This window comes from Oncorhynchus kisutch, linkage group LG1 (genome assembly GCF_002021735.2).
Source record: "Oncorhynchus kisutch isolate 150728-3 linkage group LG1, Okis_V2, whole genome shotgun sequence".
In the NCBI taxonomy this organism is placed as follows: domain Eukaryota; kingdom Metazoa; phylum Chordata; class Actinopteri; order Salmoniformes; family Salmonidae; genus Oncorhynchus; species Oncorhynchus kisutch.
This window is the reverse complement of record NC_034174.2, coordinates 35,508,193-35,525,032: the sequence shown is the minus strand read 5'-3', so window position 1 is coordinate 35,525,032 and position 16,840 is coordinate 35,508,193. Positions and strand designations below refer to the sequence as shown.

At 41.0% G+C, this 16,840-nt stretch overlaps 2 protein-coding genes across 2 annotated transcripts in view; one reads left to right on the top strand and one right to left on the bottom strand.

Moving 5' to 3' along the window:
- The first annotated feature begins 36 nt into the window (after positions 1 to 36).
- On the top strand, positions 37 to 1,589 carry LOC109895454 (glutathione peroxidase 2). Its single transcript, XM_020489153.2, has 2 exons — positions 37 to 420; positions 818 to 1,589. Exons 1-2 carry the CDS (start codon positions 343 to 345, stop codon positions 1,166 to 1,168), a joined length of 429 nt encoding a protein of 142 aa, XP_020344742.2. The 5' UTR covers positions 37 to 342; the 3' UTR covers positions 1,169 to 1,589.
- A 741-nt stretch (positions 1,590 to 2,330) lies between these two features.
- LOC109895446 (ubiquitin carboxyl-terminal hydrolase 4) overlaps positions 2,331 to 16,840 on the bottom strand; it is a 28,290-nt gene continuing 13,780 nt past the window's right edge. The window contains exons 18-22 of the mRNA XM_020489131.2: positions 12,406 to 12,521; positions 12,101 to 12,250; positions 8,145 to 8,248; positions 7,562 to 7,650; positions 2,331 to 4,590 (exon numbers count right to left, since the gene is read on the bottom strand). Coding sequence (XP_020344720.1) covers positions 4,468 to 4,590; positions 7,562 to 7,650; positions 8,145 to 8,248; positions 12,101 to 12,250; positions 12,406 to 12,521 — 582 coding nt within the window. The 3' untranslated portion in view covers positions 2,331 to 4,467. The remainder of the gene's footprint in view (positions 4,591 to 7,561; positions 7,651 to 8,144; positions 8,249 to 12,100; positions 12,251 to 12,405; positions 12,522 to 16,840) is intronic.

Below are 16,840 nucleotides of genomic sequence, written 5' to 3'. Positions count from 1 at the left end.
ATTACGCCGATTCTGTTGCAAGACGTTTCTAAAACAGAAGCAAACTGAACGAAACGAGGAGGAACCTACCTAAATTTGTCCAATAGAAACTCTCCTTTTCTCAAACGCAACTGTTTGGACTAATGAGCACACCCGTTGTATAAAAGGTCCAGCAATAGTCCTGTTTAGCAGACAGAAGCGTGGTTGATGTCTATCAGCAACATGTCTGGAAGTGAGTTATACAACATGACCGCAAAGCTTATTTCAGGAGATTTTTTTAAATTCTCGTCACTTGTCGGTAAAGTGGTGCTGATCGAGAATGTGGCGTCTCTCTGAGGTACTACCACCAGGGATTACACCCAGATGAACGAGCTCCATGAACGGTACACCGACAAGGGTCTCGTGATTCTGGGGGTGCCCTGCAATCAATTCGGACATCAGGTAAATCCGGTGGGGGGGTGGATTTCTCAACACTTAATATAGGGTAATGTAACTTTCTGATTATAGCTCACCAATGCAAACTTGGCAGGTGCAGACCAGACTGCTCTGACCGGTTGGTAGTTGGAGTGTGGTGGGCAGGTGGAGCACAAATTAATCTGTTATTGCTGTGGTTCAATAAACCTGTGAGTGACCTGGTACTATTTGGACATTGTCCCATGCCAGGTTCTATAGTCCTCAATCCAAAAATGAAGGGGAAAGAACATGTGGGGTTCTTTACATTTTATTGAGGGTTCTGGTTATGACTGGACAGGGGACTCATTTTGATAGACCACTTGAGTTCAAACATCGAACTTTGCCTGTACATATTACATATTATTCCCACAATCTACTCCTGCAGGAGAACTGCAATAACGAAGAGATTCTGATGTCCTTGAAGTATGTCCGACCGGGAAATGGCTTTGAGCCCAACTTCCAGCTCCTTGAGAAAGTGGATGTGAACGGGAAGCACGCCCACCCCCTGTTTGTGTACCTCAAGGAGAAGCTGCAGTTCCCAAGCGACGATCCCATGGCCTTAATGAACGACCCTAAATGCATCATCTGGAGTCCCGTTGGCAGGAATGACATCGCCTGGAACTTTGAGAAGTTTCTCATTGGGCCAGACGGAGAGCCATTCAAACGCTACAGCAGGAGATTCCCGACCATCGATATTGAGGGTGACATCAAGAAGCTTCTCAACACGGCAAACTAAACCGTCCCAGTGTTGGTCACACAGAGGCAATGGGGAAATGTGGGTGTGATATGCATTTCAGAGTATAAAGTATTGATGCCTTGCATGTATGGGCACACCTTGGAAAATGTCCCTGGCTGTAACTCAAAAGGCAACAGTTGGACTTTCAACAGCTTACTGTTCAATAAATACTTCCTCCTCCTCACAAGCTCTGTGTGACCACAGCACCCATTATATTTTTAAATCATGTACCGTGCTCTCCTGTGCGAAATGCTACTGTGTTCTGAACTTTTATTAAATGAAGCCATCCTTTGAAACCACGCCTTTTGTGAGGGGGATATCTGATGAAATATAAAAGTCTTAACATAAGTTGCATTGGGCCCATGTAAAGCATGACTGTCTTAATGTAACAAGTTTACCAAATAAATATTTTTACTAAGGATCTTTGTCTTCTTGTCAGTCTTCATAGTATTTTACAGGTGTTTGGTGTGCGTAATGCTTAGGTCCAATGTGAAAGTTTGGCAACAATATGGTGTAGGGTGAGGTTTCCTTTAGATGATAATCTTGGGTCAGTTTTGCATTTCTCACACTAATAGTTAAGTTTAGCATGGGGAACATTATTCTAGATTTGAACACCAGAGCCAAACATGCTGAAAGAGGGATTTTTCAGAATAGTGAAAGTAGCCAAACCAGGAAGTGCAAGTCATTCTGACAAATCAGGCTTTTCAGGTTCTGCAGTGAATAACTTCCTTCTGAATTGAGACTGGACTTTAAGTGTTTCACTAAATCATAGCCGTATTACTTCATCTGTTCTCCTCTCTTGAAAACAGGCTACCAGTGTGACTGTGTGAACCGGCAGTAAATGTAGAATTTTTTGAGCAATTTAGCACCATTTTGAACAGCTTTATTCTGAAATGTATACTGTCTATTCTGGGGGAAGGGGTTAATGGTCTAAAGAGGATATAGCCTAATATTTGCTTACACACTTAGAATGCCATTTTCGTGATTTCATTCTCAACTACTCAAGTTATTCTGTATATAAAAAAAGGAAATTAATGCAATTTCAGATTGAATCCCTAAAGACGTGGCTTAAGGATATTGTGGGCACTTATGTAATAAACTAGTCATTAAGGCAATGTCTGCAATTTTTCTTTTCTGGAAAGCAACTAGTCCAAACAAGATATCCTTTTTGGCTGCCAGTCTTTATTGTATTTCCAATCCAAATAATTCTCAATTAAAAACAAATATTGCAACAGTTATGTCCCTATTTTTGAAATAGTTTGAGTATTTACATCTATTCAAGATATTGACGCTCAAATTGCTAAGTTGCTCATGAGGATTGTAAAGAAAAGCAACTAATCCAATCTTTTGGACAGCTGAATGCCTTTTTCACTTGCTATAGAATATTACAGATATGGTGTAAAGCTTTTCTATTCATTGACATAAATATGGTTATATTAATCATGTAATCATCTCAGGAGGGCATAATCACAGAGGGACCAACCAGCAAACAGATCATTTGCAGTCCTATAAGACATTTACATGCTTTTGTGCCACATGGAAAAAGCACAGGACAAATGCCAGAGCTAGAATTTATCTTAGGGGAAATCCATCCATGAAGTAGTTACTGGTATCTTGTATCAACCTTTACAAGACACTTAGCAACACAGTGAAATTCAACAGAAGGGTGCTGAATCTGGAGAAGGTATCAGAGGCACTGGTTCCTGACATGTATTGTGTTGCCGTCACCAGCCCCCCACAAGCCGAGCAGCTGTTACTGAAGACTTCTAGTATTTAATGGGACACATGTCTCAGTGAAGAATATAGAGCTAGCAACAGTCCGACAGCATACAAGCAGATCGATTTATAGGAGTCCCTTTTCCATCCATTGACGAGCAAGATGTAATGTCATAATTATATATTTTATTTAACAGCTGATTGGTTGTCTGAGAGTCCATTGTGGGAGAACATCGCTGCAGGCAAACTGAGGATGCCTTTAAGTTATTGCTGTCCAAATTATATTTGACAATGGTTTGGAGACTTATCATGAACAGCAATAATTTCAAGTCTCAAATTTAGCACCACTTTCATACATGTCAGATTTCAATGCAGGACTGTAATACCACAGGACAGGTAGCCTAAGGACAAGCCATAGCTGGCAGTCAGAGGGTCCATTCAGTAAGCAATCAAATATTCTTGGAAGTACAGCCATATTATCTGGAAATGTATGAGTGGTCAGGGCCTTGCCCACGTGTCATTCATAGATGTATTATTCCAGATGCAACTAAAGGAAAACTCAAGAGTACTTCCTTTTTGAAAACAGGTTGCAGGATTAAAAAGGCCGCTGTTTCTTTTGCGTAACGAGGGGGAGCAGCACATCTTTAGCAGGATGAGACATATCTCAAAGAGCACGGGGAAGGGGAGGGTATGAGCGAGACAGCATTAGCATGCCTGGCTTCATAAAGAGCAGGCGCTCAGGTCTGACTGAAGTCACATCTCTGAAAATGAAGCCTCTGCCACAGCATACATCAAGGCACAGTAAACAGGACCTTAAGGGAACTCCATATACTGTGGAAATGACCTGCAGGCCAACCCAGAGGCAGACTAGAATGAAGGGGCCTGTGTGTGTTTCTGTAGCAGATGGAACACCTCCAATGTGCCTTTCTGACTGGATCCATTCTTCACAGGAGGCAGAAGGTCACAGGATCCATCAGTGTCATGTGTTGAATTCTGTGTACATCTCAATGTTCAATACAAATTTGCATAAATTCACCCCTGCCCTGGAGGGTTATCATCACATACACAAATCAGAGACAACTCAAGAGCATGTTTCCCCTTTCCCCCCCATGTCTGTCAATGCAGTTGGTACATTTCTTTAGAATGTACAACTTGGAACGCTTTGGTAGAAACAAGATGTGGATTTGTTTTTTTATTTATTTTTTGACTTTTCTAGTGGGTAACAGAAAAGTTTGCGTTAATAATACTTATGCATTTTAGTGCACTTCTAACATTCTGTTCGTCCAGTGAGAATTCTAAGCCTTTTTATATTCCTCTTTATTTATTTAAACTAATCAACTTGATTTCACACATCAGCAGGCCACCGGCTCCAGGGAGGAAGTCTCTCGGGTCAAGCATCTAACAAGGCTTTTGGCTCTTGGTGACGACGTATGAGCAAAACAAAAAAACAGAAGGGGTGCTGGGTTGGGGGGAGTTAATAATATTGACTCAGATGTCTTATGTCACTGAAGTAGCTTGATGTGTGCATCAACAAAGTGTGTGTTTTTTTTTCTTCAGTGCGTGTCCTTGAGCTTCAGCGCTGCTCAGTTGGTATCCATGTGATCGTCGGTGGCGGCGGCGCCACCTAGAGGGGAAGAGGGCGGAGGCTTGGCGGGGACGTCACCCGCATCTCTGCGTTGGTAAAATAGCACGTAGGCTGCTTTTGTCTGTGGAAGGGATAGGGGATAGAGTTACACCACAGCAACACTGACACTCAACACCAAAGGACATGAAGTCAATGGAGAGCCATCATCACTGCTGACATTGGACACATGGAACAAATAGCTTTAAGGGTAATAACGAGTCCCACATCAGAAATGTTTATAACCAACGTTTCAAAAAACAACAAGAGCTATTCAGACCACTTGACTTTTTTCACATTTTGTTACAGCCTAATTCTAAAACCATCAATCTAAATCAATATCAGATAATGAAAAAGCAAAAACAGGTAAAAAAAAATATATATAATAATAATAATAATAATAATAATAATAATAATAATAATATATAATTTACACATATACACACACACACACACACATATACACACACACACACACACACACACACACAGTGCCTTGCGAAAGTATTCGGCCCCCTTGAACTTTGCGACCTTTTGCCACATTTCAGGCTTCAAACATAAAGACATAAAACTGTATTTTTTTGTGAAGAATCAACAACAAGTGGGACACAATCATGAAGTGGAACGACATTTATTGGATATTTCAAACTTTTTTAACAAATCAAAAACTGAAAAATTGGGCGTGAAAAATTATTCAGCCCCCTTAAGTTAATACTTTGTAGCGCCACCTTTTGCTGCGATTACAGCTGTAAGCCGCTTGGGGTATGTCTCTATCAGTTTTGCACATCGAGAGACCTAATTTTTTTCCCATTCCTCCTTGCAAAACAGCTCGAGCTCAGTGAGGTTGGATGGAGAGCATTTGTGAACAGCAGTTTTCAGTTCTTTCCACAGATTCTCGATTGGATTCAGGTCTGGACTTTGAATTGGCCATTCTAACACCTGGATATGTTTATTTTTGAACCATTCCATTGTAGATTTTGCTTTATGTTTTGGATCATTGTCTTGTTGGAAGACAAATCTCCGTCCCAGTCTCAGGTCTTTTGCAGACTCCATCAGGTTTACTTCCAGAATGGTCCTGTATTTGGCTCCATCCATCTTCCCATCAATTTTAACCATCTTCCCTGTCCCTGCTGAAGAAAAGCAGGCCCAAACCATGATGCTGCCACCACCATGTTTGACAGTGGGGATGGTGTGTTCAGGGTGATGAGCTGTGTTGCTTTTACGCCAAACATAACGTTTTGCATTGTTGCCAAAAAGTTCAATTTTGGTTTCATCTGACCAGAGCACCTTCTTCCACATGTTTGGTGTGTCTCCCAGGTGGCTTGTGGCAAACTTTAAACAACACTTTTTATGGATATCTTTAAGAAATGGCTTTCTTCTTGCCACTCTTCCATAAAGGCCAGATTTGTGCAATATACGACTGATTGTTGTCCTATGGACAGAGTCTCCCACCTCAGCTGTAGATCTCTGCAGTTCATCCAGAGTGATCATGGGCCTCTTGGCTGCATCTCTGATCAGTCTTCTCCTTGTATGAGCTGAAAGTTTAGAGGGACGGCCAGGTCTTGGTAGATTTGCAGTGGTATGATACTCCTTCCATTTCAATATTATCGCTTGCACAGTGCTCCTTGGGATGTTTAAAGCTTGGGAAATCTTTTTGTATCCAAATCCGGCTTTAAACTTCTTCACAACAGTATCTCGGACCTGCCTGGTGTGTTCCTTGTTCTTCATGATGCTCTCTGCGCTTTTAACGGACCTCTGAGACTATCACAGTGCAGGTGCATTTATACGGAGACTTGATTACACACAGGTGGATTGTATTTATCATCATTAGTCATTTAGGTCAACATTGGATCATTCAGAGATCCTCACTGAACTTCTGGAGAGAGTTTGCTGCACTGAAAGTAAAGGGGCTGAATAATTTTGCACGCCCAATCTTTCAGTTTTTGATTTGTTAAAAAAGTTTGAAATATCCAATAAATGTCGTTCCACTTCATGATTGTGTCCCACTTGTTGTTGATTCTTCACAAAAAAATACAGTTTTATATCTTTATGTTTGAAGCCTGAAATGTGGCAAAAGGTCGCAAAGTTCAAGGGGGCCGAATACTTTCGCAAGGCACTGTACATACATACATACATACATAAATATATTCTATTTACATAAGTATTCAGACCCTTTATTACAGCCGAGTCTTCTTGGGTATGACGCTATAATCTTGGCACACCTGTATTTGGGGACTTTCTCCCATTCTTCCCTGCAGATCCTCTCAGGCTCTGTCAGGTTGGATGGGGAGTGTGCTGCACAGCTATTTTCAGGTCTCTCCAGAGATGTTTGATCGGGTTCAAGTCCGGGCTCTGGCTGGGCCACTCAAGGACAGACTTGTCTCAAAGCCACTCCTGCGTTGCTTTGGCTGTGTGCTTAGGGTCGTTGTCCTGGTGGAAGGTGAACCTCCGCCCCAGTCCGAGGTCCTGAGCGCTCTGGAGTAGGTTTCCATCAAGGACCTTTCTGTACTTTGCTCCGTTCGTCTTTCCCTTGATCCTGACTCGTCTCCCAGTCCCTGCCGCTGAAAGACATCCCCACTGCATGATGCTGCCACCACGCTTCACCGTAGGGATGGTGCCAGGTTTCCTCCTTATGTAAATAAGGTATTGAGCTGACAAGGCAAACATCCGTCATTCTGCCCCTGAGCAAGGTAGTTCCCTGGGGGCCAATGACGTGGATGTCAATGAAGGCAGCCCCCCCCCCCCCCCCCCCCCGCACCTCTCTGATTTAAAGGGGTTGGGTTAAATGCGGAAGACACATTTCAGTTGTACAACTGACTAGGTATCCCCCTATATTTCTGTTTAATTTTTTTAACATTTGCAAACATTTCTTAACCTGTTTTCACTTTGTCACTATGGGGTATTGTGTGTAGACTGATGAGGATTAGTATTGATTGAATCAATTTCAGAATAAGGCTGTAACGTAACCATGTGGAAAAAGTCTAGGGGTCTGAATACTTTCCGAATGTACTGTATACAGTTACACATGAACGGAAGGTTTGAAGTGGCTCACTCACCACAATCTGATCCTCCGAGGCAGCCGATACACTACTGTCATCAAAGTAATGCCACTTCCCATCAGCTTTGTTCTTGCCGTAGGCTGTGTCTGAAGGTACAAGATATTGGAGGAACATTAGAAAACTACATCATGGTCAGGGAGGTCTAAAGTTGAGCTGGGATGAATAGCTGATGAACTAGTTAACACTAGCAGGCCTGGTTAGTCACCACCAAACAAGAGCTTGGCCAAAATACATGAAAAGGTTTGAGGAAATAGAAATTGATAAAGTTCACACTTCATGCCATGTAAGTGGGAACCAACAGTTGAAACACCACTGACTGTTTTACCAACTGAAATTTGACCTGCTTCAGGTTACCAGGTACTAAAACAAATAGTTTTATCAGTAGATAGTATTATGCAGATAGCAGGGCTGGACCTTGCCATTCTGCCGCCATGAGCAAGACTAAGACTTATTAAGGCCTTTATTTATCAGAAATTCCTTTAAGACAATACGGACACCCTGGTGTAAGTTATTATCTAGGTCTGAGAGTCTGCATTAAGGATAGACCTGGGTGTTACTGGCAGAAGCAACCATTACTCACAGTGGCCTCCTCCCATTCCTCCATAGTGGTTGGAGACAGCAATGAGGTCATAAACATAGGGTCCGGCCTTTGGGTCACACACAAACTCAGACATGTTCAGGTCCCTGTGTGGAGAGAGAAGACGTCATTAGCTAAACCTACTACTACACATTACATACACACAATGACTTGGACTGACAGCTAAACACACAAACACAGGGCTGTACAGAAAACCATGTTAATTTTATCAAGTGTGATTCATCAACTGACTGGCTTTCTTGATGTCTATAGTATTCTTTCTGGTATGCAATCTGGTTTCCGCTCAGGTTATGGATGTGTCACTGCAACCTTAAAGATCCTCAATGATGTCAACATTGCCCTTGATTGTCTCATCCATTTATATGCCGATGATAGTCTCATACTCAGCTGGCCCCTCCCTGGATGTTGTATTAAATGCTCTACAACGAAGCTTTCTTAGTGTCCAACAAGCTTTCTCTACCCTTAATCTTGTTCTGAACTCCTCCAAAACAAAGGTCATGTGGTTTGGTAAGAAGAATGCCTCTCTCCCCACAGGTGTGTTTACTACCTCTGAGGGTTTAGAGTACTTGGGAGTATGGCTAGACAGTACACTGTCTTTCTCTCAGCACATATCAAAGCTGCAGACTAAAGTTAAATCTAGACTTGGTTTCCTCTATCGAAATCGCTCCTCTTTCACCCCAGCTGCCAAACTAACCCTGATTAAGATGACCATCCTACCCATGGTAGATTACGGAGACATCATTTATAGATCGACAGGTAGGGGTGCTCTCGAGCGGCAAGATTTTCCTCACCAGTCGGTCATCAGATGTGCCACCAATGCTCCTTATAGGACACATCACTGCACTCTTTTCTCCTCTGTAAACTGGTCATCTCTGTATACCCGTCGCAAGACCCACTCGTTGATGCTTATTTATAAAACCCTCTTATGGCTCACTCCCTCCTATCTGAGATATCTACTGCAGCCCTCATCCTCCACATACAACACCCATTCTGCCAGTCACATTCTGTTAAAGGTTCCCAAAGCACACACATCCCTGAGTCGCTCCTCCTTTCAGTTCGCTGCAGCTAACAACTGGAAGAAGCTGCAAAAAACACTCAAACTGGACAGTTTTATCTCAATCTCTTCATTCAAAGACTCAATCATGGACACGCTTACTTACAGTTGTGGATGCTTTGCGTGATGTATGGATGTCTCGACATGTGTTGCTACCATTTTGTTATTGTGTTGCCATCTTAGGTCTCTCTTTATGTAGTGTTGTGTGTATTGTCCTACATATATATATATATTATATATTATTATTATTATTATTAAAAAATAATAATAATCCCAGCCCCCGTAGGATGTCTTTTGCCTTTTGGTAGGCCATCATTGTAAATAAGAATTTGTTCTTAACTGAGACTAGCCTAGTTAAATAAAATTAAAGTTTATACTGGACATGTCATCAACACTGAACCCAGTGTGGGGGATGGTGGTCAGCTAGCGCTTCAGCTGATACACTGGTGCGAGAGGTGAGGTACAATAGATGGCTTTGTCAGTCTCAACCATCCTCAGTAAGCATGAGTCAGGTTCTTGGAAGCTGCAGGGCTTGTCTAGGTCAGTTACATTTAATTCCTGGCTTCCTGGTTCCTGCTGGGTAATGTGACTCAGTAGAGATCAGAGTACACAGCACAGGGAGGCTCACGGGCATTCAGCCAGACAACCCCCACACAGGTAGCTTTTATAGAACATTATTTCAAATGGCTTCTTGTCCCAACCTGGATAATAAAATGAGTATTCTGCTAATGGAAAACACATTCAAATGACCCTGGTTTAGTTTAAAGAGCCTTTTGTGATGGTGAAATTCCTCGTGTAGTTGTTACCCAATGTAACTATACCACAGATGCTATTTTTGTCTGTTGGAGCTTGACGTCAGTTTCTCTGACAGTTGAGACTACTCAAATGTGACCACGACTTCCTCAAATGTACAATACACAAGGCCTTTGTCCGTGTGTGTGTGTGTGTGTGTGTGTACACACAGGGTTGGGGAGAAGTAAGGGATACCAACCAACAAAAAAAAAGAGAAAAAAAGGGTAACTCATTTGTTACATTACCAACAAAAATACTGTAATCAGATTAGATACTTTTGAAAAACTAGAGGATTACTCCCAAGGATTACTTTTAAATTCAGAAAGGATGTTTGCAAAAAAATTTTGGTCACTTCTCGGTTTCTCAATGACATTGAAATCAGCATTGAAAATAGGCACAAGTTTAAGTTTGTTCCACCTGAGCGAGAAAAGAGCAGGAATAGGCTTTGGTATGTTATAGTCCAAGCTATGTCCAATTGTGCGACTGCTGTCGGTATCCAAAGATTATCCAACTTGAATAAACGCTTGGAGGTAAGGACGACAGCAGTGTAGTCTACAGCGATACGGATAATTTATTATTGATATATACATAGCGCATTGATGTGAGTCACACTACTGCTCTCTCATTTAGATATTTGCGCCTTACGGATTGTGGTTGTTGTGGATGGCTGTTCACAAATTTAAAATGTGTATTTGAACCCAATAATGGTTGAATTCAAGAAAATTTAGCTGCCTATCAAATCACTGGTTTTTTAAACTAGTTAACAGCCAGTGAAAAATGCGCTTTTGCAACAGCTGCATAGTGCAGATCCCAGTCTATGGAATAAAAGTGAGGCTAATATTGCTCAAATGAATTAATGCTGATTAAATAATAAATCCATAGGCCTAATGGACACATGCTCAAACACACACTTTTGATAGACTTAAAGGGGCAATCTGTAGTTGCTACATCCATTTATGGACATACAAATTATATATAATATATTTATATATATATTTATATATATATTTATATTTATATAATATTTATATATTTATATTTATATATATAATATTTATATATATATATATATATATAAATATTATATTTATATATATATAAATATTATAAATATAAATATCATAAATATAAATATCATAAAATATATATATTATATATAAATATAAATATATATATATATATATGTTATATATTATATATATAATATATATAAAGATAATATTCTGATTGAAATGATATGTAGTAGAAAGCGATGGGTTAAAAGAAGCCTACATAACCAATATTTTATGTAAACTTTAACATTACAGGATAAATAAATAGATATTGTTCAATTGGTAACATACATTTTAGTTGTTTTCTTCTAATGCCTTTTAAGGAGAAAGTAATCTAAAAGTTACTGAATGTAATCAGATTATGTTACTGAGTTTGGGTAATCCCAAAAATGACATTACTGATAACAATTCCTGGACAAGTAACTAGTAACTAACATTTAAAAGTAACTTTCCTTAACCTGGTCATTCACACACTAGATTAATTTCAGGGGGTGCTGTTTGGATGGCAACACGTCTCCATCTTGGCACTCTCCCTCAAATTGTAAAAAAAAATATATATATATTTTGGAAGCTATAGAAATGCATTTATTAATGTGCACATTTGTTTTTGCCACTGACTATTAGACACCTTAAACTGCATATGTTTTACTTATACTATGTGAGCTAAACAAAATAAAATAAAACATCTTAAATCCATGTAATTTTGTCGTTGAGACATTTAATTGAAATACTGTAGAATTCCATTTATTCCTATGGAGGACTGCTTCTTCTATGCCTCATTGGCCAATACACAGCAAACCAGGGTTTCTATAAATCTAGCAAACCAGCACCCTCTAGTGTAAAGCTGTGTCAATTCCTTGGGTCCATAAAAGTTGACGACAAAACAAAAGGATGCTTTCATTGTTTGACCTCTCAAAATACAAAGAATAAAGAGCACAGACAATGTCCATCTCAATGTGAATCATTGTTGATAAAATAAATACAAAAAGGACCCATGTCAGTTAGAACTGTTCCACCTCTTGGCATAGTGCGGTCTGTACCTGACAGGGAAGTCCACCACCGTGTCCAGCTTGTCCCTCCAGCAGCGATTGTAGGAAAAACGCTTCAGGTGGACCACCAGGATGCGAGGCAAAGACCACAAGTCAAACTTCTTTGTGGCCTGTTGGTGCTTCTTACAGGTGGGGCAATACCTGTGTGAAGAATCATTGATTTCAGTAGAACATAAAAACAGCATTAAAATTCACCACAGAACGTAGTGGTTTCAACAGCGTAGGGAGTAGAGTGCTATGGACTAGTGTATCTTGTTGAGCCTGTAAGACAGTGCTGTAGTGATGGTGGGTCTCACCATGGGTCGTGCTCTCCTAGTGTCTCCATGGTAGTGAAGAGCTCAATGCATTCCCTCAGAGCCACCGTGGCCTTCTTCTTCGGGGCCTGGAGCATGCTCTCATGCTTCTCATATGCCTACAGTACAGAGGATAAAGGACTGAGTCACAGGTATACACACCGTATAGACATAGCCAGGTACACATCCCATGAATTTTTTTTTTCAGGCAATGTAAAATGCCAAAGCCTCTACCACCTTACCCTCCAATGGAGCCGTTTCTTTATTAGTGCCTAAATGTTATTTTATCTACTGTACAGTTTTGTTTATGCATATACGTGTATAGATGAATGTACACAGAACAAACATATAAAATGTAACAATTTAAAAGATTTTACTGTTTACAGTTCACATAAGGAAATCAGTGAATTGAAATACATTCATTAGGCTCTAATCTTTCGATTTCACACGACTGGGAATACAGACATGCATCTGTTGGTCCGATAGCTTAAAAAAACAAAAAATATATAATAACAACAATAATAATAATAATAACAATAATAATAAGGGCGTGGATCACAAAACCAGTCAGTATCTGGTGTGACCAACATTTGCCTCATGCAGTGCAACATCTCCTTTGCATAGAGTTGATCAGGCTGTTGATAGTGGCCTGAGTAATGTTCTCCCACTCCTTTTCAATTGCTTGGATTAGTTGCTGGATATGGGTAGGAACCGGAACATGCTTTTTATTTAACCACACAAGTCAGTTAATAAATTCTTATTTACAATGACGGTCTACCAAAAATGTCTTCTGTGGGTACGGGGTCTGGGATTAAAAATAAAAATATAGGACAAAGCACACATCGTGTCAAGAGAGAGAACACTACATAAAGAGAGACCTAAGACAACCTAGCAAGGCAGCAACACATGGTACAAACATTACTGGGAACATACAACAGCAAAGGCCAAGAAGGTAGAGAAGGTTTTCATACACGTCAATCCGGAGCATCCCAAACATGCTCAATGGGTGACATGTCTGTGTATGCAGGCCGCTTCCAGGAATTGTGTACAGATCCTTGCGACATGGGGCTGTGAATTATCATGTTGAAACATGAGGTGATGGTGGCGGATGAACACTACAACAATGGGCCATTGATAAAATGCAATTGTGCTCGTTGTAGCTTATGCCTATCCATACCATAGGCCACTACCACGAAGAGTACACTTCTCCAGCATGCCAGTGGCAATCGAAGGTGAGCATTTTCCCACTGAAGTCGGTTACGACTCCAAATTGCAGTCATGTCGAGACCCAGGTTAGGACGACAAGCACGTAGATGAGCTCCCTGAAACAGTTTGACAGAAGTTCTTTGGTTGTGCAAACCAAGTTAAATCAGCTGTCCGAGTGGATGGTCCCAGACAAACCCACAGGTGAAGAAGCCGGATGTGGAGGTCCAAGGCTGGCGTGGTTACACATGGTCTGCGGTTGAGGCCGGTTGGACGTACTGCCAAATTCCCTAAATTGACTTTGGAGTTGGCTTAAGGTATAGAAATTAACATTCCATTCTCTGGCAACAGCTCTGGTGAGCATGCCAAGTGCACGCTCCCTCAAAATTGAGACATCCGTTTCATTGTGTTGTAGGACAAAACAGCGCATTTTAGAGTGTCCTTTTATTGTCCCCAGCACAAGGTGCACCATTGTAATGATCATGCTGTTTAATCAGCTTCTTGATATGCCACACCTGTCCGGTGGATGGATTATCTTGGCAAAGGAGAAATGTTCACAAACCGGGATGTAAACAAATCTGTGAACAACATTTTAGAGAAATATGTTTGTGCATATGGAACATTTCTGGGATCTTTTACTTCAGCTCATCACAAATGGGACCAACATTTTACATATAGATTTTTGTTCTGTGTATAATAACTGACACCAATAATCAAGGGTCGTGATAATGCAGGATTCAGCATTTTTCATACAGAAAAGGAAAGTTAAAACTAAGCCTTTTACAAACTCTGCTTGGCTTCAGGTTCACTTCAAATCATTAATGTAAATGGAGGAATTTAGCGCTTCAGTAGCACTTCACTCAGATGAAATATACACTAGACACACACACTGCATCCAGAAAGTATTCAGACCCCGTAACATTTTCCACAATGTTAGGTTACAGCCTTATTCTAAAATTAAATCAAATAACAATTATCTACAGACAATACCCCATAATGAAAGTGAAAACAGTTGTACAATTCTGCAAATGTATTAAAATAACAGAATTAACTTATTTACCTAGGTGGTATGAGACTCAAAATTGTGCTCAGGTGCATCCTGTTTCCATTAATCAATCTTGAGATGTTTCTACAACTTGTTTGGAGTCCACCTGTGGTAAATTCAATTGATTGGACATGATTTGGAAAGGCACACACCTGTCTTTATTAGGTCCCACAGTTGACAGTGCATGTCACAGCAAAAACTAAGCCATTAGGTCAAAGTCTCAGAGCTCTACGAGGTCCGTAGAGCTCTGAGACAGGAGTGTCGAGGCACAGATCTGGGGAAGGGTACCAAAGAAATGTCTGCAGCATTGAAGATCCCCAAGAACATACTGGCCTCCCTCCATCATTCTTAAATGAAAGAAGTTTGGAACCACCAAGACTCTTCCTAGAGCCGGCCGCCCAGCCAAATTGAGCAATTGGGGGAGAAGGGCCTTGGTCAGGGAGGTAACCAAGAACTCGATGGTCACTCTGACAAAGCTCCGGAGATCCTCTGTGGAGATGGGAGAACCTTCCAGAAGGACAACAATCACTGTATCACTCCACCAAATCAGGCTGTTATGTTAGTGGCCAGATGGATGCCACTCCTCAATAAAAGGCACATGACAGCCCACTTGGTGCTGGCAAAAAGGCTCAAAGAGAACTGACCATGAGAAACAAGATTATCTGGTCTGATGAAACCAAGATTTAACTCTTGGTCTGAATGCCAAGTGTCACATCTGAAGGAAACCTGGCATCATCCCTATGGTGAAGCACGGTGGTGGCAGGATCATGCTGTTTTTCAGCAGCAGGGACTGGGAGGATCTAGGGAAAGATGAACGGAGCAAAGTACAGAGATCCTTGATGAAAACCTGATCCAGAACGCTCAGAACCTCAGACTGGGGAGAAAGTTCACCTTACAACAGGACAACAACCTTATGCACACAGCCAAGACTACGCAGGAGTGGCTTTTGGACAAGTCTCTGAATGTCCTCGAGTGGCCCAGCACGAGCGGATTTGAACATCTCTGGACAGTATAGGTCAACTTATGATTTTTCAACGCCGATACCAATTATTGGAGGACCAAAAAAAGTGATACCGAATTAAATCAGCGATTTTTATATATTTTTAATAATGACAACAATACTGAATGAACACTTATTCCAACTTAACATAATAGAAATCTAATAATAAAACATGTTCAATTTGGTTTAAATAATGCAAAAGCAGTGTTGGAGAAGAAAGTATACGTGCCATACATGCCATGTAAAAAAGCTAACGTTTAAGTTCCTTGCTCAGAACACCACATAGTTGGTGGTTCAATATTCCCAGTTCTTCAATATTCCCAGTTAAGAAGTTTTAGGTTGTAGTTATTACAGGAATTATGATGCGTTGGCTATTTCTCTCTATACCATCTGTATTTACTATACTTTTGATTATTGGATGTTCTAATAGGCGGCTTAGTATATCCAGCCTAATCTTGGGAGCTGATAGGCTTGAAGTCATGAACAGAGCTGTGATTGCCAGCAGCTCATAGCAATGCTTGAAACGCAGTAAAGTCTGAATGAATGCTTACAAGCTGCCGCCTACAACCGCTCAGTCAGACTGCTCTATCAAATATCAAAATCATAGACTTAAATTTTAATATGATAAACACAGAAATACGAGCCTATGGTCAAATAGGCCAAAGTTAAATCTAGAATTGGCTTCCTATTTCGCAACAAAGCATCCTTCACTCATGCTGCCAAACATACCCTTGTAAAACTGACCATCCTACCAATCCTCGACTTTGGCGATGTCATTTACAAAATAGCCTCCAATACCCTACTCAGCAAATTGGATGCAGTCTATCACAGTGCAATCCGTTTTATCACCAAAGCCCCATATACTACCCACCATTGCGACCTGTACGCTCTCGTTGGCTGGCCCTCGCTTCATACTCGTCGCCAAACCCACTGGCTCCATGTCATCTACAAGACCCTGCTAGGTAAAGTCCCCCCTTATCTCAGCTCGCTGGTCACCATAGCATCTCCCACCTGTAGCACACGCTCCAGCAGGTATATCTCTCTAGTCACCCCCAAAACCAATTCTTTCTTTGGCCGCCTCTCCTTCCAGTTCTCTGCTGCCAATGACTGGAACGAACTACAAAAATCTCTGAAACTGGAAACACTTATCTCCCTCACTAGCTTTAAGCACCAACTGTCAGAGCAGCTCA